The 26,847-nt window shown below is 47.6% G+C and overlaps 1 protein-coding gene across 1 annotated transcript in view; it reads left to right on the forward strand.

Moving 5' to 3' along the window:
* The window catches only part of POLR1E (RNA polymerase I subunit E), a 140,794-nt gene that overhangs the window by 66,411 nt on the left and 47,536 nt on the right, over positions 1-26,847 (forward strand). Inside the window, exons 6-8 of the mRNA XM_063914661.1 lie at positions 5,398-5,542; positions 7,928-8,035; positions 25,868-25,964. Of these exons, the coding sequence (XP_063770731.1) occupies positions 5,398-5,542; positions 7,928-8,035; positions 25,868-25,964 (350 nt within the window). The remainder of the gene's footprint in view (positions 1-5,397; positions 5,543-7,927; positions 8,036-25,867; positions 25,965-26,847) is intronic.

The following is a 26,847-nucleotide window of genomic DNA, read 5'->3' on the forward strand; positions in this document are numbered from 1 at the left end:
GTGTGTGTGTGTGTGTGTGTGTGTGCAACATGTCTAGGGACACTGTTTCATATGCTGCGGAGGATTTGTCTTCCCAGGAAGACTCCATTCCATGTAATCAGGATTGCACTGTTTTAGCCCAGATCCCAGCTAGAGAGCCAGAATGGTTAGTCTCTGAGGGGGACTATTTCTCAGATTTCTGATAGGGTGGCTAGGACTGAGCATGCCACTCAGGTCCTCCAGTCCTCTATGGTGGTATGGTCTGATCCTGCCTCCTCTGGGTCCCCTGCGGTACTTTCTAATAAGCGTGCACTTGCAATTATGCAGGATGACACGGACACCGACTCTGACACTGCAGACGGAGATTGGGATGTGTTGCGGGGGACGGCATCGCTTGCCAGGGGGGTGCAATTGATGATTGAGTCTGTTAGGGATGTTTTACACGTTTCAGACACAGCTCCGGCATCCAAGGAATTGAATGCTATCTTTGAAAAGGCATGGGAAACTCCGGAAAAGAAATTCCAGATTCCCAAGAGAGTCTTGGTGGCTTTTCCCTTCCCAGAGGAAGATAGGAAGAGGTGGGAGTCCCCGCCGATAGTCGACGTCTCTGTATCCAGGCTGTCCAAACAGGTAGTTTTACCGGTCCCGGGATCTACCGCGTTAAAGGACCCGGCAGATCGCAAGGTGGATGCTACGCTGAAATCCATTTACACGGCTTCGGGGGCTATATTGCGGCCTACTATAGCCTGTGCTTGGATTGCTAAAGCTATTTCCAGGTGGTTGATCACTCTGCAGGAGGAATCGTCTACGCTGGACAAAGGTGATGTTGATTTGTTTTTGCGTAATATTCAGGATTCTGCAGGGTTCCTGGTGGATTCCATGAAGGACCTGGGTTCCATGGCTGCGGGGATCTCCTCCATGTCAGTCTCGGCTCGAAGAGGTCTCTGGCTGTGCAACTGGTCTGCGGACGCGGAATCTAGTAATTTGGGGAGGTGCTGGATGCGTGGATTGCCACAGTTACCGCGGGTAAGTCTCCTTTTCTCCCCTCAGCTACACCGGCTTCGAAAAAGCCCTTTTCATCCAACACGTCATAGTCCTTTTGGGCCGCGCGCGGCCTAGGAAGAATAAGCCTTCGAACACCTTCTTCAGGGGTGGTCGTGCCAAAGGAAAGAAACCCGCTCCCGCAGGTTCCCAGACCCAGAAGCCCGCTTCTGCTACCCCTAAGTCCTCCGCATGACGGTGGACAGCTAGGCCTGGAGGAAGGTCAGGTGGGGGCGAGACTCCGGCAGTTCAGCCACGTCTGGGTGTCGTCTGGTCTGGACCCCTGGGTTCTGGATATAGTGTCCAGGGGGTACAGACTGGAGTTTCAAGAGCCCCCGCCTCACCGTTTCTTCAAGTCAGGCTTACCAGCGCTGCTGGCGGACAGGACAATTCTTCTGGAAGCCATCAGGAAATTGGTGGTGTCAGAGGTCATTGTTCAGGTCCCTCTTCAGCAACGGAACAAGGGTTATTATTTGAACCTTTTTGTGGTACTGAAACCGGATCGTTCGGTACGGCCTATTCTAAATTTAAAGTCTTTGAACCCTTATCTCAAGGAGTTCAAATTCAAGATGGAATCACTGAGAGCTGTCATTTCAGGGCTGTCAGAGGGGGAGTTCCTGGTGTCCCTACTCATCAAGGATGCTTACCTCCACATTCCCATTTGGGCGTCGCATCAAGCTTATCTCAGGTTTACGCTGATGGACGATCACTATCCGTTCCAGGCGCTGCCGTTTGGCCTCTCAACAGACCAAGGATCTTCACCAAGGTGATGGCGGAGATGATGGTTCTCTGCAAACGGGGTGAACATAATTCCATATCTGGACGATCTCCTGATCAAGGCGTCATCCAGGGAGAGGTTGTTGCGGTCCATCGCGCTCATGACACAGCTGCTCAGGAAGCACGGTTGGATCCTGAACCTTCCGAAGTCTCATCTGGAGCCGACAAGGCGGCTGTCTTTCCTGGGAATGATCCTCGACACGGAAGTGCAGAGGGTATTTCTCCCGGCAGAGAAAGCGTTGGTGATTCAAACACTGGTCCAGGATGTCCTACGGCCTACCCGGGTATCTGTTCATCAATGCATACGCCTTCTGGGGAAGATGGTTGCCGCCTACGAGGCTCTGCAGTACGGCAGATTTCATGCTCGACCTTTTCAACTGGACCTCTTGGACCAGTGGTTGGGCTCTCACCTACACATGCACAAGAGGATACGCCTGCCTCCAAAAGCCAGGATTTCACTCCTCTGGTGGCTGCAACTTCCACATCTTCTGGAAGGGCGAAGGTTCGGAATTCAAGACCTTCTGACCATAGATGCAAGTCTAAGAGGTTGGGGAAGGGTCGCTCTGGGGGAAACCTTGCAAGGACGATGAACGGATCAAGAGTCACTTCTCCCAATAAACATCCTGGAACTCAGGGCCGTTTACACATGCCCTTCTGCAAGCAGCACACCTTTTACAGGATCGGGCTGTTCAGGTGCAGTCGGACAAAGTGACCACAGTGGCCTACATAAACCGACAAGGTGGAACGAAGAGCAGAGCTGCCATGGCAGAGGTGTCAAAAATCGTCATCTGGGCAGAAAGGCACGCGGTGGCGATGTCGGCGATCTTCATTCCGGGCGTAGACAACTGGGAAGCAGACTTCCTCAGCAGACACGTTCTCCAACCAGGGGAGTGGGGCCTCCATCCAGAGGTGTTCGAGTAGGTAACCGGTTGGTGGGTGGGTTCCTCACATAGACATGATGGCCTCCCACCTCATTAAGAAGCTACGGAGGTACTGTTCCAGGTCAAGAGACCCACAGGCAGTGGCGGTGGACGCACTGGTAACACCTTGGGTGTTCAAGTCAGTGTATGTGTTCCCTCCACTTCCTCTGATACCAAAGGTTCTTCAACTTGTGAGAAGAACAAAGGTTCTGGCAATCCTCATTGCTCCAGACTGGCCAAGGAGGGCTTGGTACGCGGATCTGCTGGTTCTTCTGCTGGAAGATCCACGGCCTTTGCCTCTTCGGGAGGATCTGCTTCTGCAGGGGCCGTTCGCTTATCAAGGCTTACCGCGGCTTCGTTTGACGGCATGGCGGTTGAACGCCAGATCTTAGCTCGGAGGGGTATCCCGAGAGAGGTCGTTCCTACCCTGATACAGGCCAGGAAGGGGGTAACGTCTAAGCATTACCATCACATTTGGAAGAAATATGTTTCTTGGTGTGAGGCCAAGAAGTTTCCGGCGGTGGAGTTTCAACTTGCCCGTTTTCTCCTTTTCCTGCAAGCAGGGGTGGATATGGGACTGAGACTGGGCTTCATCAAGGTCCAGATCTCTGCTTTGTCCATCTTCTTCCAAAAACAATTGGCTGTTCTTCCTGAGGTTCAGACCTTTTTGAAACGGGTTCTGCACATCCAGCCTCCCTTTGTGGCGCCTACGGCTCCATGGGATCTGGATGTGGTGTTGCAGTTCCTGCAATCTGCTTGGTTTGAGCCTCTACAGGAGCCTGATCTCAAGTTTCTCACATGGAAGGCGGTCACCTTGTTGGCCTTGGCTTCTGCACGACGCATGTCGGTATTGGGGGCTTTATCTTGTAAAAGCCCCTAACTGATCTTCCATGAAGACAGGACGGAACTTAGGACTCGTCCACAGTTCCTACCTAAGGTTGTGTCGGCTTTCCACATCAACCAACCTATTGTGGTACCAGTGTCTACTGTCTCCTCAATTACTTCAAAGGCCTTGGATGTAGTGAGGAGTTTGAAGATTTACGTGAAGAGGACGGCTCGTCATAGGAAGTGACTTTCTGTTTGTCCTCTATGATCCAAAGAAAATTTGATGTCCTGCTTCTAAGCAGTCGATTTCACGCTAGATCAGGTTCACTATCCAGCATGCTTATTCCACGGCAGGATTGCCGTTTCCGAAATCCGTAAAGGCCCACTCTACTCGTAAAGTGGGCTCTTCCTGGGCGGCTGCCCGGGGTGTCTCGGCGATACAACTCTGCCGAGCAGCTACTTGGTCTGGGTCGAACACGTTTGCCAAGTTTTACAAGTTTGATACTTTGGCCTCTGATGACCTCCAGTTTGGTCAAGCAGTGTTGCAGGAGCCTCCGCGCTCTCCCTCCCGTACTGGGAGCTTTGGTACATCCCCATGGTACTAATATGGACCCCAGCATCCTCTAGGACGTAAGAGAAAATAGGATTTTAATAACCTACCGGTAAATCCTTTTCTCGTAGTCCGTAGAGTTATGCTGGGCACCCGCCCAGCGCTTCGTTTTCCTGCAGTTGTTGCTTGGTTCAGTACTGCCTTGTTGCTTGGTTAAGTATTGCATTCTTACTTGGTTAAGTACTGTTGTTCAGCTGTTGCTGACTTGTTTCAAGATGGTTAGCTTGGTTTTCTGTTAGTGGTGAGATTCACACCAGCTCACACACATCTGTGCATGTCCGTCTCCTCGGGCACAGTTTCTAGACTGAGTCTGGTAGGAGGGGCATAGAGGGAGGAGCCAGCCCACACTATTAAACTCTTAAAGTGCCCATGGCACCCAAGGGACCCGTCTGTACTCCATGGTACTAATGTGGACCCCAGCATCCTCTACGGACTACCAGAAAAGGATTTAACAGTAGGTAATTAAAATCCTATTTTCCCTCTCCAAGCTTTGATAAATCTCCCCCTTAGTTATCTAGCTCACAAATAATAATTATCTGTCAAAATATTACTGCAAGGTATGACCAAATCTATAACCCAAACTGTTTTACCAATTTTCTTCTAATTGGACTCATTCATGATCCTTGGGGAAAGAAACTTTTGAGGCTTCTGGTGGACCCTGCGGGGACGGCCCTGTAACGCTTGCCTGAAGGCGAGATTGTGGGAGGGAAGGTTGTGCGGGAGGATGGGAAGATGATCAACTCAGTCTTGGACATGTTGAGTTTAAGAAAGCGCTGGGACATCCAGGAAGAGATAGCAGAGGGACAGTTGGAGGTACGAGTGAGGAGAGCCGGGGAGAGTCAATATATAGTCAAAATCGAAAGAAAACATCTCACCGTGTGTACACACCTTTAGATTTGAATTAGGAAACACCTTCTCATTTTACTATACAGTAGCTTTCTGAACTCCAACCAGATCTTAATTTTAAGTTTGGGGTAGTAGTATTCTTGAAACCCTTATGACAAGTAAACTTTATGCCATATACCTACAATTTACATTTAGGTGATGTGCCTGTTTCTGTTGAATCCTCTTCTGGTTTTACTTTATTAAATAGTCAACACTGGTGAATTTTGTATATGTGGGGACAAATTGGGCTTTCTTTTGTGGCGGAGCAATGTATTTAACTTTATAGGAATTTATAAAGGTAAAGCCAGGCATGGTTAACATTGTTGCACCCAGTAATGTATAATAATCTTCATTAAATAGGTGGATGCTCTGATAGAAGCCTTTGGAACCAACAAGCAGAAACGTGCTTTAAGTTCTCGAAAGTTGAACCAAGTTGGCAGTGAAATATTAAATAAAGCTATGGCAAAGGCTGCTGATGAGATCATTGAGTCCAAGGGAACAGCAGGCAAGTACGATCATTACATTTAGCCATACGAGATTGGGTAATAATTTTTTCTTAAAAGGATGCTGACAATTTTATTTTCAAACTTTTGAAAGTTTTTAATTAATTCTGTTTTGTGGTGTTTTGTTTGTTATTGGAGCTGCTATCATTTTCCCAGTCTGCTGTACATTGAGTAGTGGTAAAGCAGTGACACTAGCAAGATGATTATCACAAATGACTGCATTGTCCACACAGCTCAACTTTTCTCAGCACAACTACGTGACAAAATAGAGCAAGAGCAATGATGTCAGACGTAGCTTCTGCACATGTCTTATAGAACTTGTTTAAATGCCCTAAACATGTCTGACCTTTTATCTGCATTAAACTGTAGCCACACATACAGTGTTCTGCGGTCTGTGTGACATAAGGAAGAACAGGAATGTCAGAGTTGGTCTTCCACTCTTATTTTCCCCTGCTAGCACACAGCCCATCCCTGTGTGTCTGTGCATGTGATTTTCCAGGCAGTCTCCCCTTACCCGCATGTAGATGTGCTTGCTGTATAGTCTCTGTTCTTAAATCAGATACGACGTCACGTGCAGAGGTTGATTATTCAGACCTGTTATTGTCGGCCTGCTTAAGGGTCCCATACACTACATCTGTGATGAATTGGGACAATTCCTCATAGTGCAGATGCCTGGGGGAAAATTAGCACTTTATGGGGTACTCCATTCTCCGATTCTAACCAAAAAGTGATCCGAACCTGTTAATCAGGTTGTTCAACATGGCAAAGAATTGTTACAGCGCACATGAATCTAAATTAGACAATTTATAAAAATAAAATAAAATGCACACATTATTAAGTTGCAAATGTGGGAAACAATATATAGGCCGCACTACACGAACACTTCATTTAAGTTTTATGGAACTTAGGAGGATCATTTTGGGTAGAGTGAAATCGCATCTACTATCAAATCGTATTATGGCATGCCAGAATCGGGTTATGAGAAGTGTTTCCATTATAACTATAGAGGAGATCAGGGCTACGAATAGAGGAGGGGACCGTTTTGAGAAATTATGCAGACGCGAAGCGTTTTGGATATACAAGCTCGGGTCTCTGTTTCCCAGTGGTATGAATGACTCTGAAACTTAATAACATCTAAATTTCTGTGTGTTTTCTTTGACCAGTGAATGGAGTCTGGGTTATTAGTAAATGCTATCACATCAAGACCCTGGCTACCGGGGGGGTGTTTGCTACCAGAGGTCCATTTGGAGCAAAAACACCTCACGGCGACAGGAGCTTTTTTTTTTTTTTTTTTTTTGGTTAAAACACATTTAGAAATCTACTAATAAGAATATATAATTCTCCTTTGTCGGACTACATTATGTGCTACAGAGGAAGAATACCGTCTCCAAAGTTGCTAACCTGCTATAGAATATATGACAACTCATTTATTTATGTAATTTAAACTATACATTTTAGAATACTAAGAATGATGGTTATTGTTTATTGTGCATTAAGTATTATATGTATTATTACTGTTGTGATCCAAATAGAAAAAAGCAGACCATTTATGATATCCTTTACTCTGACAACTTGGGGTCTCTCTAAGTTCAATATATTCATAATGACATGTAACATTAAAAATGACCCATAGAAGAGACAGGTTATCGCTATATATGGATTGAATAAAACCATAAGGGCCCTACACACTGGGCGATAATACTCAAAGATATGAACGATCTCGTTCATTAATGAACGAGATACCGTTCATATCTTTCAGTGTGGAGGCACCAGCGATGAACGATGCGCGGACCCGCGCTCGTTCATCGTTGGTGCCGGGTTGCTTGTGCATGCAGGCCAATATGGACGAGATCGTCCATATTTGCCTGCACTGCTATGGAGTCGGGTGACGGGGAGGAGTGAAAATAAATAAATATATATATATGTATGTATGTATGTATGTATATGTGCACAAATTGTCTATTTCAGATTCCTGTGCGCTGCAACGATTATTTGCCTTGTATTTGTTCTTCAAGGGATGAGTAGCCCTTGAGCTAGTAGCTACAATAGGAATTAAATCACCGTATTTTAAGATACTGTTTATACATGGTACTGCTAGGAAACTGCTATATACAAGGCCAATTGTCCTTCATAATTATCTAAATATGTAAGCAGTAGTTCCCAAACGCAGTCCTCAAGGTACCCCAACAGTCCAGATTTTAAGGATATCCATGCTTAGGCACAAAAGACTTAATTAGTACCTCAGATTATACAATTTGTGCACAAGTAGGGATAGCCCTAAAACCTTGACTGTTTGGGTGTCTTGAGGACCGTGTTTTGGAAACCCTGATGGAAATAATGGAATAAATATGAATCAATATGTGTAACATAATAATTCTCATTTCAAGAACTGGTGAAAGAAGCAATGGACGTGAAAGAAGAAGATTCTTCCCTATTCCTTCCTCCATGTGATCCTCATGCAGACAAACCAGCAAATGTCTACAAATTTCATGACCGTATCCTTCTATTTTGTGTAGAATTCTATCTGTCGTGACAGAAGCTGCAGCTGGTCTGTGCCTGTTATAACTCTGTATGTTACTAAAAGACTATAGCAGTGATGTACAGTCTGTGACGGCTCTCTGTTCCTACCTCTTTTAGGTCTTAATGTATATGGAAATTACTACTGTATATTGCAATGTTTTATTTACATTCAGATAGAAAATTAACCTTTAATTACATGTTACATGTATAGTTTCTCCTGCCACCTTATATTGAACTAATGCCAAGCTGTCATTGCCAGCTGTAACACAGTATGGTATTTCTGTTGCCAGCACTGGAGGGCATACTATTATAGTAAGCTGCATTCACTACTCTGGATAACCGAGCATCCTTGTGTTCCTGCTGTGGTTTCCTGGTTGTGGCTGTTAATGTGCTGTGATTCTGTGCTAATGACCCCATGTAATGGTGTACTTCAGGGTAGTGTGTGAACATTTGAAGTTTACATACATTTCACTAGAATCCATAAGGGATATTGGGGAGACTTAGTACGATGGGGCTATAGACGGGGTCCAAAGGAGCCGGTGCACTTTAAATTTCTTCAACTGGGTGTGCTGGCTCCTCCCCTCTATGCCACCTCCCACAGGCAGTTTAGAAAAAAGTGCCCTCAGGAGAGTATGCGCACACTGGGAACTCCAGGGAGTTTTTTTCCCGTTTCTTTTAAAACTTTCATTATTTCTCTAACGTCCTAGTGGATGCTGGGGACTCCGTAAGGACCAGGGGGAATAGACGGGCTCCGCAGGAGACTGGGCACTCTAAGAAAGATTTAGTACTACTGGTGTGCACTGGCTCCTCCCTCTATGCCCCTCCTCCAGACCTCAGTTAGAATCTGTGCCCGGACAGAGCTGGGTGCATTTTAGTGAGCTCTCCTGAGCTTGCTAATAAGAAAGTATTTGTTAGGTTTTTTATTTTCAGAGAGCTTCTGCTGGCAACAGACTCTCTGTTACGTGGGACTGAGGGGAGAGAAGCAAACCTAACTGCGGCTAGGTTGCGCTTCTTAGGCTACTGGACACCATTAGCTCCAGAGGGATCGAACACCGGAACCTAATCTTGGTCGTCCGTTCCCGGAGCCGCGCCGCCGTCCCCCTCGCAGAGCCAGAAGACAGAAGCCGGCGGGTTGAAGCAAGAAGATGTCAAAATCGGCGGCAGAAGACTCCGGTCTTCATATGAGGTAGCGCACAGCACTGCAGCTGTGCGCCATTGCGCCCACACTAACCCACACACTTCGGTCACTGTAGGGTGCAGGGCGCAGGGGGGGGCGCCCTGGGCAGCAATTGATTACCTCCTGGCAAAAAGCAGCATATATACAGCTGGGTACTGTAATATGCGTGAGCCCCCGCCATTAATTTTACACAAAATCGCGGGACAGAAGCCCGCCGCTGAGGGGGTGGGGCCTTCTTCCTCAGCACTCACCAGCGCCATTTTCTCTCCACAGCTCCGCTGAGAGGAAGCTCCCCAGGCTCTCCCCTGCAGAAGCACGATCGAGAGAGTGAAAAAGAGAGGGGGGGCACATAAATTTGGCGTAAAAACAATATATACAGCAGCTACTGGGTTAACACTAAGTTACTGTGTGATTCCTGGGTCATATAGCGCTGGGGTGTGTGCTGGCATACTCTCTCTCTCTGTCTCTCCAAAGGGCCTTGTGGGGGAACTGTCTTCAAATAGAGCATCCCCTGTGTGTGTGGTGTGTCGGTACGTGTGTGTCGACATGTCTGAGGTAAAAGGCTCCCCTAAGGAGGAGATAGAGCAAATATGTGTGTGAGAGGGTGTCTCCGTCGACAACGCCGACACCTGTTTGGATATGTGTAAGTGCTAAGGTGAATATATTGCACAAAAGATTAGAGAACAGACAGGAAATCTACCCATGTCTGTCCCTATGGCACAGAGACCTTCAGAGTCTCACAATGCTCACTATCCAAAATAATAAACACTGATATCGACACGGAGTGTGACTCCAGTGTCGACTACGATAATGCAAAGTTACAGCCAAAATGGCAGAAAAGTATTCAATATATGATTATTGTAATAAAGATGATTTGCATATCACTGATGACTCATGTCCCTGACACAAGGGTACACATGTTAAGGGGAAGAAAGCTGAGGTAAATTTCCCTCCTCTCATGAGGAAAAAGAGCGGGAATCTCCAGACAAGAGACTGCAGCTTCCCACAAAGAATTCTCAGGCAGTATCCTTTCCCCACTAGGGCCAGGATGTGATGGGAATCTTCCCCTAGGGGGTCACGTTTGCCCAGAAGGTAGCCCTAGCTATTCTCAGGGATCCTGCAGATAGCGTGCACATTCTGGTACACTACTCAGACCGGCGATTGTGTCGGCATGGGTTTATAGCGCTGGGGCGGCGTGGATAGGTACCTTGTCAGCAGAAATTGAGACCCTAGTATGTATGTATATATATATATATATATATATATATATATATATATATATATATATATATATATATATATATATATATAGAGAGAGGTGTGTATATATATATATATATATATATATATACATATATATATATATATAAGATGCTGTCTTAAGAGATATTTATAATCAAACATGCCCAAGGAGACATGAGTATACTGGGTCCTAGAGTCAAAGCTATGTCGATTTCTGCTTGACGTGTCCTGTAGAATATGCAATGGACACATGATGCCAACTTAAGTGGCATATGGAAGGCTGAGGATTGTGTGGAGAAGGGTTCTCGGACCTGGTCTCCACGGCTATAGCTGGTAATTCGGATATTTTGCCTTATATTCCTGCACAGCCTAGGAAAGCACGTCATTATCAAATGCAGCTTTTCGAACAAAGAAACAAGAAAGGCCGAGATGCGTCCTTTCTTGCGAGATGCGTGGCCAGAGGAAAGAAGCTGCACAACACAGCTAGTTCCCAGGAACAGAAGTCCTCCCCGGCCTCTATGAAAATCCTCCGCATGTCGCTGGGGCTCAACAGACGGAGCTAGGCCCGGTGGGGGCACGCTTTCGTAAGTTCTGCAACAAGTGGGTTCACTCCCTGTTAGATCCCTGGGAAATAGATATTGCGTCTCAGGGATTCAAGTTGGACTTTGAGAAGATGCCTCCTCACTGACGGCCCTGCCTGTCAGCAGTGTTCATTCCGGGAGTGGACAACTGGGAAGCAGACTTCCTCAGCAGGTACGACCTCCACCCGGGAGAGGGGGGACTTCATCAAGAAGTATTCGCGCAGATTGTAGGTCGGTGGGAACTGCCACAGGTGGACATGATGGCATCCTGCCTCAACAACAAGCTACAGAGGTATTGCGCCAGGTCAAGAGACTCTCAGGCGATAGCTGTAGACGCACTGGTGACACCGTGGATGTTCCAGTCGGTTTATGTGTTTCCTCCTCTTCCTCTCTTAACCAAGGTGCTGAGAATCATAAGGAAAAGAGGAGTGAGAACAATACTCATTGTTCCGGATTGGCCAAGAAGGACTTGGTATCCAGAGCTGCAAGAAGTGCTCACAGAGGACCCATGGCTTCTGCCTCTAGGGCAAGATCTGTTGCAGCAGGGACCTTGTATGTTCCAAGAATTACCGCAGCTGCGTTTGACGGCATGGCGGTTGGACGCCAGATCCTAGTAGAAAAAAGGGATTCCGGATGAGGTTATTCCTACGCTGATAAAGGCTAGGAAGGACGTGACGGCTAAACATTGTCACCGTATGCGGCGAAAATATGTTGCTAGGTGTGAGGCCAGGAATGCCTCTACAGAGGAATTCCAGCTGGGCCGTTTCCTTCACTTCCTACAGTCGGGAGTGACTTTGGGCCTAGAATTGGGGTCCATTAAGTTCCAGAATTCGTCCCTATCCATTTTCTTTCATAAAAAACTAGCTTCTCTACCTGAAGTTCAAACGTTGTAAAGGGAGTGCTGCATATTCAGCCCCCTTTTGTGCCACCAGTGGCACCTTGGGATCTTAACGTGGTGTTGAGTTTCCTGAAATCTCACTGGTTTGAGCCGCTTAAGACCGTGGAGTTAAAATATTTCACGTGGAAAGTGGTCATGCTATTGGCCTTCGCTTCGGCTAGGCGTGTGTCAAAATTGGCGGCTTTGTCATGTAAAAGCCCCTATCTGGTTTTCCATATGGACAGGGCAGAATTACGGACTCGTACGCAATTTCTGCCAAAGGTGGTGTCATCTTTTCATTTGAACCAACCTATTGTGCCTGCGGCTACTCGTGACTTGGAGGATTCCAAGTTACTAGATGTAGTCAGGGCTTTGAAGATTTCTGTAGCCAGAACGGCTGGAGTCAGGAAAACTGACTCGCTGTTTATCCTGTATGCATCCAACAAGCTGGGTGCTCCTGCTTCAAAGCAATCTATTGCTCGCTGGATCTGTAACACGATTCAGCAGGCTTATTCTGCGGCTGGCTTGCCGCCTCCAAAATCAGTAAAAGCCCATTCCACAAAGAAGGTGTGCTCTTCTTGGACGGCTGCCCGAGGGGTCTCGGCATTACAGCTTTGCCGAGCAGCTACTTGGTCGGGTTCAAACACTTTTGCAAAGTTCTACAAGTTTGATACCCTGGCTGAGGAGGACCTTGTGTTTGCTCATTCGGTGCTGCAGAGTCATCCGCACTCTCCCGCCCGTTTGGGAGCTTTGATATAATCCCCATGGTCCTTACGGAGTCCCCAGCATCCACTAGGACGTTAGAGAAAATAAGATTTTACTCACCGGTAAATCTATTTCTCGTAGTCCGTAGTGGATGCTGGGCGCCCGTCCCTAGTGCGGACTTCTTCTGCAATACTTGTATATAGTTATTGCTTAAATAAGGGTTATGTTATGGTTGCATCAGGTTTGTCTGATGCTCTGTTGTTGTTCATACTGTTGACTGGGTATGTTATCACAAGTTATACGGTGTGATTGGTGTGGCTGGTATGAGTCTTACCCTGGATTCCAAAATCCTTTCCTTGTAATGTCAGCTCTTCCGGGCACAGTTTCCTTAACTGAGGTCTGGAGGAGGGACATAGAGGGAGGAGCCAGTGCACACCAGTAGTACTAAATCTTTCTTAGAGTGCCCAGTCTCCTGCGGAGCCAGTCTATTGCCCCTGGTCCTTACGGAGTCCCCAGCATCCACTACGGACTACGAGAAATAGATTTACCGGTGAGTAAAATCGTATTTTTTGGTATGCTGTTCGTGGGAGTTGGGAGATGTGGGGGGGGGGGGGGGGGGGGGGATGGTCACTGGTCTTGCGAGGCATCAGAGCCGCTTCCCCACTGCAGGACTACCATCCTGAGAGGTTCTTTGCGGTCACAATCTCAGCACGCCGCACACACCTAACAGCAGCCTGAAGGTGATGACAGTGGTAAGTACAGACTGGGGGCCCCGCTAGGGGGGTCCCCTGGTTCAAGGTGTGGCTGACACGCAGGGGAGGCATACGGGACCCTCCTGGGGGGCTCCCGCTATAGCCCGCTGGGTACACTGGCTAGCGGTGGCTTAACTTAGCACTTGTGTGATGTTTTTAAGCTGTTTGGGAGACCTTTCCAGTATAAAAAACACTAGCTTCGGCGTCATTACAGGGGGCGGAGCTTCCTCAGAGCGGGACCAGCTGCATTTTGGCGCCTTCCTCTGCTTACAGCTGCAGCAGCAGGCACACACAGTTCCTCCAGATAGGCAGAATATTGCTGGCAACTGGTACAGGGGTGTAGCAAAGAGGGAGAGCAGCTATTGTACACAATCTGTGTCCTAAACAGGACTGAATACCAGTGTTATACCGTGTTATATCAGCTTGAAGCCTCACTGGGGCTGTTTGGCTTGGGTGTGCTGGTCTCTGAACTCTCTGTCTCCCTCTCACATACAGTAAATTACTTGTCTGTGTGTATGTAAGTGTTATTCCTGTGAACATGGTAAAACACCAATTATGCAGTGCATGTCACATCAGATTCTCTCCTGCTACATCTGGTTCATTGGGGGTCATTCCGAGTTGTTCGCTCGTTATTTTTTTCTCGCAACGGAGCGATTAGTCGCTAATGCGCATGCGCAATGTCCGCAGTGCGACTGCGCCAAGTAAATTTGCTAAGAAGTTTGGTATTTTACTCACGGCATTACAAGGTTTTTTCTTCGTTCTGGTGATCGTAATGTGATTGACAGGAAGTGGGTGTTTCTGGGCGGAAACTGGACGTTTTATGGGAGTGTGTGAAAAAATGCTACCGTTTCTGGGAAAAACGCGGGAGTGGCTGGAGAAACGGAGGAGTGTCTGGGCGAACGCTGGGTGTGTTTGTGACGTCAAACCAGGAACGACAAGCACTGAACTGATCGCACTGGAAGAGTAAGTCTCGAGCTACTCAGAAACTGCACAGAGAAGTCTTTTCGCAATATTGCGAATCTTTCGTTCGCAATTTTGATAAGCTAAGATTCACTCCCAGTAGGCGACTGCTTAGCGTGTGCAAAGCTGCTAAAAGCAGCTTGCGAGCGAACAACTCGGAATGAGGGCCATTATCATGTGAACAATGTAGTCCGTCCTCACAGCTCAGTGAGGGGAGTGGGGAGGAGAGTCAAGAGCCTTCCTGGCTAGGTGCCATTAAAAATATGATGTCTGATATGTCATCTCAGCTCACTGCTAATGCTGCAAAAACACAACAATTGCAGCAAGCTGGTGCAGATCTGGCTGCAAGGGCTGACCATCCCTCCACTCCCTATTTCAGGTCCACAAAAATACTGTAGGAGGGGGAGGAATTGGAACCTATTACTGGGGATTTCCCTTCTACACAGGGTATTGAACCCCTCATTTTGGCTATAAGGGATGTTAAAGCTCCCTCAAGAGGACGCTGCATCACAGCAGTAGTTTTTCTTCACACAGAATAAGCCCAGTGTCACTTTCCCTGATTCTGCAGAGTTAGATGACTTGTTTAAGTTAGCCTGGAAAAATCCAGATAAAAAATACCAAGTGTCAAAACGGTTTTTACACAATTTTCCATTTGCTCATGATGGCAGAAAATTCTGGGAAGAACCCCCGGCTGTGGACGCATCAATCTTGCGCCTATCCAAAAAGGCGGTACTGCCTGACCCAGGCTCCTTCACTATGAAGGCCCCTGGGGAAAGGAAGATAGAGACTACACTAAAGTCTATCTACACAGCAGCGGGTCTGTCTCCAAGGCCGGTCATGGCGGGTTGCTGGATGACTCATGCCATTCATTCCTGGGCTACTCAGATTCAGGAGAACCTCTCGGGGGATAAGCCTCTGGTCACTACAGTGTCTCTCCTGAAGCACATTCAGGACACTGCACGCGTCCTGTGTGACTCTCTCAAGGAGATAGGCAATATTAATGCTAGGACCACTGCTACGGCAGTGACAGCGCGCAGGGCCTTGTGGTTGCGTCAGTGGATAGCGGACGCAGAATCCAAGAGCAGTGTCGAGTGTCTCCCCTTTTCGGGGGAATGGCTCTTTGGGGTAGAATAGGATATGTGGATTTCTAAAGTTACTGCGGGGAAATCCATGTTTCTCCCCTCTGGAGCCCTGCCAGCTAGGAGTTCCTACCCGGGACCATCTACCCAGTCTTTTCGGTCTAACAGGTTTAGAACTAAGGCCAGAGGTGCTTCCAACGCAACTAGCGGCACCAGAGGTAAGAGAAGAAAACCAGCAATCGCCAGCTCTCAGGAGAGCACTGGTACAGCTTCCACTAAGGCCTCAGCATGACGGTGCCCACCCCGAGGGGATCTCGAGGTGGGGGCTCGGCTGCATCACTTCAGCCACATCTGGGAAAGTTCCTACCTGGGTCAAGGACCTCATTTCTCAGGGCTGCAAGCTGGAGTTCGACAGTATTCTCCTCCCCAGTGATTTTTCAAATCAAGCTTACCAGCTATGGAGGATACGCATGTTACGCTGCAGCAGCCCATCCTAAAATTGGTCTAATCCCAAGTCATTGTTAAAGTGCCGCTACAACAACCTGTTCGTGGTACCGAAACCAGACGGTTCGGTAAGACCCATTTTGAATCTAAAGTCCTTGAACCCTTATCTAAAGGTTTTCAAGTTCAAGATGGAATCCTTGCAAGCAGTGATTGAGGGCCTGGAAGAAAGGCAGTTCATGGTATCCCTGGATATCAAAGACTCCTATCTCCATATCCCAATTTGGCCACCTCATCAGGCCTACCTAAGGTTTGCCCTGCTGACCAATCACTACCAGTTCCAGGCGCCACCCTTCGGCCTGTCCACAGATCTGAGGGTGTTCACGAAGGTGATGGCGGAGATGATTTATTTAGGGTCCAGGGGGTCAATATTGTCCCTCACCTGGACGATCTTCTGATAAAAGCAAGGTCCAGGGAGCTTTAATTGCTTCATATAGACCACACTGTTCAGCTTCTGTCATACCATGGGTGGATCCTCAATTTGCAGAAGTCCCACCTGCAGCCAACTCAGAGGCTCCTGTTCCTGGGAATGTTGTTGGATACTGTGGCCCAACGGGTGTTTCTCCCAGAGGACAAGGTGAGAACACTTCAGGAGATGGTCCGCATGGTTCTCCGGCCTACTCAGGTATCCATCCATCTTTGCATCAGATTGTTGGGAAAAATGGTTGCCTCATACGAGGCGATCCAGTATGGAAGGTTCCATGCCAGGACTTTTCAGCTGGACCTCTTGAGCAAGTGGTATGGATCACATCTTTAGATGCACCGGATGATACGGCTGTCACATCAGGCCAGGATTTCTCTCCTGTGGTGGCTGCAGTCCTCCAACCTACTGTAAAGCCGAAGTTTCGGGATTCAGGATTGGATACTCCTCACAACGGATGCGAGGATGGGGAGCTGTCACCTAGGGGCTCAGTTCCAGGGCAGGTGGTCAGCCCACGAAGCCGTCCTTCCGATCAACATTCTGGAACTTTGGGCGACCTCAATTATCTACTTCAGGCCTTTCCTCTGCTCAGGGATCACACGATCCAGGAACAGTCAGACAATGCCACGGCAGTGGCGTACATCAATCGGCAAGGAGGGACAAGAAGCAGGGCCTGCATGCGAGAGGTGCAGATCATCGACTGGTGGGGCTGCCCACAAATAGACATGATGGCTTCTCGACTTAACAAGAAGCTTCCTTGGTATTGCTCACGAACCAGGGACCCTCAGGCGAGGGCAGTAGATGCACTGACATCCCCTTGGCCTTACCGGCTGGTCTACCTGTTTCCTCTGATTCCATTGCTCTCGAGGGTGCTCAAGTGAATCAGGAATCAAGGAGTTCTGGCAATTCGGATTGGCCTCGGAGGGCATGGTACGCGGATATTCTGGGCATGTTTTTCGAAGACCCTTGGCCTCTGCCACTGAGAGAAGAGATCTTCAACAAGGACCGTTCGTCTACCTGGACTTACGGCGGCTTCGTTTGACGGCATGGAGGTTGAGCGTAACATCCTAGCTCACAAGGGCCTTTCCAAAAAGGTTATTGCTACCATGGTTCAGGCCAGAATACCTGTGACGTCAAACACTATCATATCTGGAGGAGATGTCTCTTGGTGCGAGGAACGTACGTATCAGCCTGCGGAGTTCCACTTGGATCGTTTCCTCTGTTTCCTGCAGGCTGCTGTGGATAAGGGCTTACGCCTGGGTTCTGTTAAGGTCCAGATTTCAGCCCTCTCCATTTTCTTCCAGAAGAAATTGACAGTCTGCCGAAAGTTCAGACGTTCTTGCAAGGGGTACTTCACATTCAACCTCCTTTTGTGCCGCCCACGGCACCCTGGGATTTGAATATAGTGTTGGAATTTCTACAGTCCTCCTCCTGGTTTGAGCCTCTGATGACGGTAGAAAACAAGTACCTCACGTGGAAGACGGTGATGTTACTGGCCCCGGCTTCTGCTAGGCTTGTCTCGGAATTGGGCGCCTTATCGTGTAAAAGCCCTTATTTGGTTTTCTCTTACGTCCTAGAGGATGCTGGAAACTCCGTAAAAACCATGGGGTATAGACGGGCTCCGCAGGAGACATGGGCACTCTAAGACTTTAGATGGGTGTGAACTGGCTCCTCCCTCTATGCCCCTACTCCAGACCTCAGTTAGATCCTGTGCCCAGAGGAGACTGGATGCACTACAGGGGAGCTCTACTGAGTTTCTCTGAAAAGACTTTTGTTAGGTTTTTTTATTTTCAGGGAGCACTGTTGGCAACAGGCTCCCTGCTTCGTGGGACTGAGGGGAGAGAAGCAGACCCACTTTCCTGGACTGATGGGCTCTGCTTCTTAGGCTACTGGACACCATTAGCTCCAGAGGGTCGGAACACAGGTGTCGTCCTTGCTGTTCGTCCCAGAGCCGCGCCGCCGTCGTCCTCACAGAGCCGGAAGATTGAAGATAGAAAGCAAGAAGACTTCAAAGGCGGCAGAAGAATTCAGATCTTCATGAGGTACCACGCAGCGGTTGCGCTACGCGCCATTGCTCCCACAACACACACAGGCACAGCAAGGGTGCAGGGCGCAGGGGGGGCGCCCTGGGCAGCAATTTTTACCTCACATAAGACTGGCACACGTATATAGATACTGCGGAGTCAGTATATAATAAATTCCCTGCCAGTATAATAAAAATAGCGGGACCAAAGCCCGCCGTCGAGGGGGCTGAGCTTGATCTTCCAGCACTAACCAGCGCCATTTTGTCCACAGCATGCTGCAGAGAAGCTGCTCCCGGACTCTCCCCTGCTGAACAAGTAACGGGGCAAAAACGAGGGGGGGGGCACATTTATTTGGTGCTAATTCTATATATAAAGCGCTGTACAGGCTGGGACTTTGTTTCAGTATCTAGTGGCGCTGGGTGCGTGCTGGCATACTCTCTCTGTCTCTCCAAAGGGCCTTTTTGTGGGTCTGTCCCCATATTCATTTATCCCAGTGTGTGTGGGGGTGTCAGTACGTGTGTCGACATGTTTAAAGCGGAAGGCTCGTCTAGGGAGGAAGCAGAGCAGATGGTGGTGTCTCTGTCGGCACAGCCGACACCTGATTGGTTGGACATGTAGAATGTTTTAAATGCTAATGTGGCTTTATTACATAAGAGATTGGACAAAGCAGAGTCCAAGGACAAAGCAGGGAGTCAATGCATGGCTGTTACTGTGTCACAAGACCCTTCAGGGTCCCATAAACGTCCCTTTTCCCAGATAGCAGACACTGATACCGACACGGATTCCGACTCCAGTGTCGACTATGATAATGCAAGGTTGCACCCAAGAGTGGCCAAGAGTATTCAATATATGATTATTGCAATAAAAGATGTTTTGCATATCACAGAGGACCCCACTGTCCCTGACACGAGGGTCTGCATGTTTAAGGAAAAGAAACCTGAGGTAACGTTTCCCCCATCTCATGAGCTGAACGCTTTATTTGAAAAGGCTTGGGAAACTCCAGATAAGAGACTGCAGGTTCCCAAGAGAATTCTTATGGCGTATCCCTTCCCCTCAAAGGACAGGGTACGGTGGGAATCCTCGCCCACGGTGGACAAGGCCTTGACGCGCTTGTCCAAAAAGGTGGCACTACCGTCCCCGGACACGGCGGCCCTAAAGGATCCTGCGGATCGCAGGCAGGAAACTACCTTGAAATCAATTTATGCGACTACGGGAGCCCTGCTCAGACCTGCAGTAGCGTCGGCATGGGTGGGTAGCGCAATTGCAGCTTGGGCAGATAACTTGTCATCTGACATTGATACCCTAGATAAAGATAGTATTTTGTTGACCTTAGGGCACATCAAGGACGCAGCGTTATATATGAGAGAGGCTGCGAGAGATATTGGGCTTTTGGGTTCAAGAGCCAATGTCATGGCAGTTTCTGCTAGAAGGTCCCTGTGGACCCGTCAATGGACAGGTGATGCTGACTCAAAGAGATATATGGAGGCTTTGCCTTACAAAGGTGAAGTTTTATTTGGGGAGGGCCTCACGGACCTGGTTTCCACAGCTACCGTGGGTAAGTCTTCTTTTTTGCCTTACGTTCCCCCACATCAGAAGAAAACACCTCAATACCAAATGAAGTCCTTTCGGTCTCATAAGTTCAGAAAGGGGCGTGGCTCTTCCTTCCTCGCCAGAGGTAGAGGGAAAAGCACACCAGCTACGGCTAGTTCCCAGGAACAAAAATCCTCCCCGGCCTCTACAAAATCCACCGCATGACGCTGGGGCTCCGCTGCGGGAGTCCGCACCGGTGGGGGCACGTCTTCGACTCTTCAGCCAAGTCTGGGTTCAGTCGGATTTGGATCCTTGGGTGGTCGAAATTGTATCCAAAGGCTACAAGCTGGAGTTCAAAGATGTGCCTCCACGCTGATTTTTCAAATAGGCCTTGCCAGCTTCTCCCCCAGAGAGGGAAATAGTTTCAGCTGCCATACAAAAGCTGTGTCAACAGCAAGTGATTATCAGGGTTCCCCTAGTGCAACAGGGGAAAGGGTTTTATTCAACCCTATTTGTGATCCTGAAGCCGGATGGCTCGGTCAGACCAATTCTGAATCTAAAATCCCTAAACCTATATTTGAAGAAGTTCAAATTCAAGATGGAATCTCTCCGGGCAGTGATCTCCAGCCTGGAAGGGGGGGATTTTATGGTGTCACTAGACATAAAGGATGCATACCTTCATGTCCCCATATATCCTCCTCATCAGGCGTACCTGAGATTCTCTGTACAGGATTGTCATTACCAGTTTTAGACGTTTCCGTTTGGGCTTTCCACGGCCCCGAGAATTTTCACCAAGGTAATGGCGGAAATGATTGTGCTCCTGCGCAAGCAGGGGGTCACAATTATCCCATACTTGGACGATCTCCTGATAAAGGCAAGATCAAGAGATCAGTTACAAAAAAAGTGTCTCTCTCTCCCTGAGAGTACTACAACAACACGGCTGGACTCTAAATCTACCAAAGTCGCAGTTGGTTCCGACAACTCGGCTGTCATTTTTGGGCATGATTCTGGGCATGGGAAAAAAAGAGGGGTTTTTCTCCCAATGGAAAAAGCCCAGGAACTCCAGAACATGGTCAAGGACCTGCTGACACCAAAAAGAGTGTCAGTTCTTCAATGCACTCAAGTATTGGGAAAGATGGTGGCGGCCTACGAGGCCATTCCGTTCGGCAGGTTCCATGCGAGAACTTTTCAGTGGGACCTTCTGGACAAGTGGTCAGGGTCCCATCTACAGATGTATCGGAGGATAAGCCTGTCCCCCAGGGCCAGTGTCTCTCTACTGTGGTGGCTCCAGAGTGCTCACCTTCTAGAGCAGAGGTTCTCAAACTCGGTCCTCGGGGGCCCACACAGTGCATGTTTTGCAGGTCTCCTCACAGAATCGCAAGTGAAATAATTAGCTCCACCTGTGGACCTTTTAAAATGTGTCAGTGAGTAATTAATACACCTGTGCACCTGCTGGGTTACCTGCAAAACATGCACTGTGTGGGCTCCCGAGGACCGAGTTTGAGAACCTCTGTTCTAGAGGGTCGCAGGTTCGGCATTCAAGATTGGGTTCTTGTGACCACGGACGCGAGCCTCCGAGGATGGGGAGCAGTCACACAAGGAAAAAAATTTCAGAGAATATTGTTAAGCCAGGAGGCTTGTCTACACACCAATGTGCTGGAATTAAGGGCCATATACAACGGCCTGCAACAGGCGGAGAATCTTCTTCGCAACCTACCCGTTCTGATCCAGTCAGACAACGTCACAGCCGTTGCGCATGTAAACCGCCAGGGCGGGACAAGAAGCAGAGCAGGAATGGCAGAAGCCACCAGGATTCTTCGTTGGACGGAAAATCATGTAAGCGCTCTGTCAGCGGTCTTCATTCCAGGAGTAGACAACTGGGAGGCAGACTTCCTCAGCAGGCACGATCTCCATCCAGGAGAGTGGGGACTTCATCAAGAGGTCTTTGCAGAGGTAACAAGTCGTTGGGGACTTCCTCAAATAGACATGATGGCGTCACGCCTCAACAGAAAGCTTCGGACGTATTGTTCTAGGTCAAGGGACCCTCGGGCAGTGGCGGTGGACGCCCTGGTGACACCGTGGGTGTTTCAGTCGGTCTATGTGTTCCCTCCGCTTCCACTTATCTCAAAAATATTGAGAATAATAAGACGAACAAGAGTGCAGACAATGCTCATTGTCCCAGATTGGCCTCGAAGGGCCTGGTATTTAGATCTTCAGGAAATGATCACAGAAGATCCGTGGCCTCTTCCTCCCAGGGAGGACCTGTTGCAACAGGGGCCCTATGTGTTCCAAGACTTACCGCGGTTACGTTTGACGGCATGGCGGTTGAACACCAAATCCTAGCTAGGAAAGGTATTCCGGGGGAAGTCATCCCTACTCTAATCAAAGCTAGGAAGGAGATAACGGCGAAGCACTATCACCGTATCTGGAGGAAATATGTATCTTGGTGTGAAGCCAAGAATGCTCCTACGGAAGATTTTCAGCTGGGTCGTTTTCTCCATTTTCTACAGACAGGAGTGGATATGGGCCTAAAGGTAGGCTCCATTAAGGTGCAGATTTCGGCCTTATCTATATTCTTTCAGAAGGAATTGGCTTCTCTCCCAGAAGTCTAAACTTTTGTAAAGGGAGTGCTGCAGATCCAACCTCCTTTTGTGCCCCCAGTGGCACCGTGGGACCTTAACGTGGTGTTACAGTTCCTTAAATCACACTGGTTTGAACCTCTTCAAACAGTTGAATTAAAATTTCTCACTTGGAAAGTGGTCATGTTGTTGGCCTTGGCATCTGCGAGGCGGGTGTCCGAATTGGCGGCTTTGTCTCACAAGAGCCCCTATCTGATTTTCCACGTGGATCGAGCAGAGTTGAGGACTCGTCCTCAATTTCTAACTAAAGTGGTTTCGTTGTTTCATATGAACCAACCTATTGTGGCTACGGGTGACGTGGAGGATTCCAAATCACTTGATGTAGTCAGGGCCTTAAAAATTTATGTAGCCAGGACGGCTCGGGTTAGGAAAACAGAGGCACTGTTTGTCCTGTATGCAGCCAACAAGGTTGGCGCTCCTGCTTCTAAGCAGACTATTGCTCGCTGGATCTGTAACAGGATTCAGCAGGCTCATTCTACGGCTGGATTGCCGTTACCAAATTCGGTAAAGGCCCATTCCACTAGGAAGGTGGGCTCTTCTTGGGCGGCTGTCCGAGGCGTCTCGGCATTACAGCTTTGCCGAGCAGCTACTTGGGTTCAAACACTTTTGCAAAGTTCTACAAGTTTGATACCCTGGCTGAGGAGGACCTCATGTTTGCTCAATCGGTGCTGCAGAGTCATCCGCACTCTCCCGCCCGTTTTGGAGCTTTGGTATAAACCCCATGGTCCTTACGGAGTCCCCAGCATCCTCTAGGACGTAAGAGAAAATAAGATTTTAAACCTACCTGTAAATCTTTTTCTCCTAGTCCGTAGAGGATGCTGGGCGCCCGTCCCAGTGCGGACAAATTCTGCAAGGCTTGTATATAGTTGTTGCTTACATAAGGGTTATGTTACAGTTGAGATCAGTCTCTGGCTGATGCTGTTTTGTTCATACTGTTAACTGGTTTAGTATATACCAGATTAACAAAAATCCTTTCCTTGTACTGTCCGTCTCCTCTGGGCACAGTTCTATAACGGAGGTCTGGAGGAGGGGCATAGAGGGAGGAGCCAGTTCACACCCATCTTAAGTCTTAGAGTGCCCATGTCTCCTGCGGAGCCTGTCTATACCCCATAGTCCTTACGGAGTCCCCAGCATCCTCTACGGACTAGGAGTAAAAGATTTACCGGTAGGTTTAGAATCTTATTTTTTTATGAGGACAGAGCGTTCCACTTGATCACCATATTGTGGTTCCGTCAAGTTCTGGCACTTCAGCTCCTCCTGAGGCGTTAGATGCTGTGCGAGCCTTGAAGATCTAGGTCAAGAGAACGGCTTGGATCAGAAAGACTGATTCCTTGTTCGTGCTATATGATGTACAGAAAAAGGGTGACCCTGCTTCAAAGCAGTCCATTGCTCGTTTGCTTAGACTTACTATCCAACAGGCCTGTGTGTCGGCTGCCTTACCTGTTCCTAGGTCTTTCAAGGCCCACTCTACAAGATCAGTGGGCTCTTCCTGGGTGGCTGCCCGTGGAGTCTCAGCCTTGCAATTGTGCCGTGCTGCTACCTGCTCGGGGAAGAACACTTTTGTAAAGTTCTACAAGTTGGATACCCTGGCCAAAGTGGATTCCCAGTTTGGGCAGGCAGTGCTGCAGAAGTCTCCGCACGTTCCCGTCCATTCTGGAAGATTTGGGACGTCCCCATCGTCTCCCCAATATCCCTTTAGGGATGCTAGAGAAAATAGGATTTTAATTACCTACCAGTAAATTCTTTTCTCGTAGTCCATAAGGGATATTGGGTGCCCGCCTCAGTGCGTTGACTTTTCTGCAGGTTCTCTTTATATAGTTACCTGTTCAGCTGTTGCTGTTTGTTGTTTCCAGCCTTTGCTGGTAGTTGTATGTTTGTGGTGTGCTGGTGTGTAAATCTCACCACTCGTTGTTATGTTCCTTCTCTAAAGTATGTCCTTTCTCCTTCGGGCACTGTTTTACCTATACTGGCTGTTGGAGGGGGCATAGAAGGGAGGGGCCAGCACACCCAGTTGAAGAAATTTTAAGTGCATCGTACTAAATCTCCCCAATATCCCTTATGGACTACGAGAAAAGGATCTACCGGTAGGTAATTAAAATCCTACTATTTTCATCTATTGCATTTTAAGTATATTCTGCATGAACTAGCAGTTAAAAAATAATAATCTTATTTACTATACTGTTGAAGAGTTTTCTTTTGATCTATTAGTCATGTAAAGCTTATGATGCTGGGCAGAGGATGTTGAGATCAATGTCTAGCTCTCAGGCTTTTCTTTAGTTAACGCTGGTTTATATTGGAGCCGTGCTTTCCCATTCATCCGCTCTTCTACAAGCTAATAGCCAGGTAAAAGAAGATGCTTGGCACTGTTATAATGGAATTGTCAGCAAACTAATTGGTAATAGATCTGATGTTCTATATCCTTAATGTAAATAAATAAAAAAATTATTCTAGGGTAAAATATAAACACTCTAGGGCAGAGATTCTCAAACGCAGTGCTCAAGGCTCCTCAGCAGTCCAGGTTTTATGTTTATCCATGTTTGTCCACAGGTGACTTAATTAGCACCTCAGTCAATTTCATTTAACCATCTGTGTTGAGCCATGGCTATACCTAAAACCTGGACCGTTGGGGTGCCTTGAGGACCGCATTTGAAAACCTCTGCTCTGGGGTTTCAGTACATCATCACCGAATTTTCCATTGTATAGCCACACAAATTGGTGGCTGATTTGAATCCACTAAACTGCAAATTAGTAGATCTGATGGCTTTTCCTCTAGTCCACTATTTCAGAGTTAGTGGCATTTTATGCAGGACCACCCCAAAAGTTGTGCTAAAAAAAAAATATTCAGTTTGTACAGCCAGGTTTCCCAAGTTTTTAATGATATTTTATTTATTTTTATTACATTTTGTGGGCCTTATCGACTCAGAGGACACCCTAAGAGGCTCAGCTTTTGCTAGCATTAATAGTTTCAAAGTAACCATGATCTAACATTAGTCCCTAATCCAGGTTATACTGGATCTATCAGTGACTGCTAGGCTACAAGGAAGGCCTGAATCTGTATAGAGCTGAATAAGCAGCACAATGACTGAGATACTTAGGACAAGTAGATACTGGTTATGCCAATACGCGTTTGAGTAATGGAGTTCCAAGATAGCAGAGAGCAGGGCATGCAGTAAAATGCTAGGAAGTTGTTTATGCACCTGTGTTATATAATGGATTTTGGTTTCCAGTACAGAATACGCAATGTGTTTATAGATATCCAGTAGGAGCTATGTACATAATTAAAATAATAGCATGTTGTTTGGTCTTAACCCTCGCCAAGTTATCTCTCCTGTGGAATATGCAGCTTTGGAAAGTGTGTCATCTTCCTTTAAGAACATCACTTCTGATGAGATCCAGAGTTTGAAAGACAAAAAGCAGTAAGATTTCCTATAATCCTTTGATATAGCACAAACATATTATGCTGTGCTGTACATTAAGTGGATCTTGATATAAACAAATTACATAACTTTATATTAAACAAAGTAGATAGCCCTTCTCAAATGAGCTGACAATTTAAGGCATGTGGGGATCAATCGCGGCATCAGTTTACAGTAGTGCTGATATCGTAAGTTTTCCCCTTGCATCCCGTAGAGGTACCCTCCGTATTGTTTACAAACTTCTGATTGCTTCAGGCTACGGAGGCATTCAGTGCTAGACATTACACCACACCTTACTCTCAGTGAGTCCATGGATTGGTGACTGGTACTGCGCCTGACATATCCTGTTTTTACCTTCTATGGGATGACATCCTGTTCTATTCAGTTACAGGGAGATCAATCATATCCTGTAACTTACCCTATTATTGTAGCCTCTTCAATGACAGCTGGGATCGTACAGCCAGGGCTGTGTCACAGGGAGATTTGAAATTGGGAAATAAAGACAAAGCACTTTCACACATCCTCCTTCAGTCCAGAAATGGGGTTGAGTCCACATTCAACATGACTATCGCTACATGCGATTTTCATGCAATTTAGAAATCTACCTTTCTTCACTCACACGGTATTGACTCTCAGCTAATCGGGATAAAACTATAGAACACACTACAGTAAACTAGCCAGCAGGACTGAAATCTTAGTTGCCATGGTGACCAGTGTGGAACGAGCCCGGCTTTAACATAAGTACTTCATGGTTGGTGTTTAGGTATGTTTTGGATCTCTGTTTTGGTGAAATATTCAACCTGACAGCTCAGATCTCTCTGTGTGACCATGAATTCTGCTTTGCATATGTTAGCAGTTCTTCAGAAATTACTCTGGCTCTTCC

Source organism: Pseudophryne corroboree, chromosome 1 (assembly GCF_028390025.1).
Source record: "Pseudophryne corroboree isolate aPseCor3 chromosome 1, aPseCor3.hap2, whole genome shotgun sequence".
Classification (NCBI taxonomy): domain Eukaryota; kingdom Metazoa; phylum Chordata; class Amphibia; order Anura; family Myobatrachidae; genus Pseudophryne; species Pseudophryne corroboree.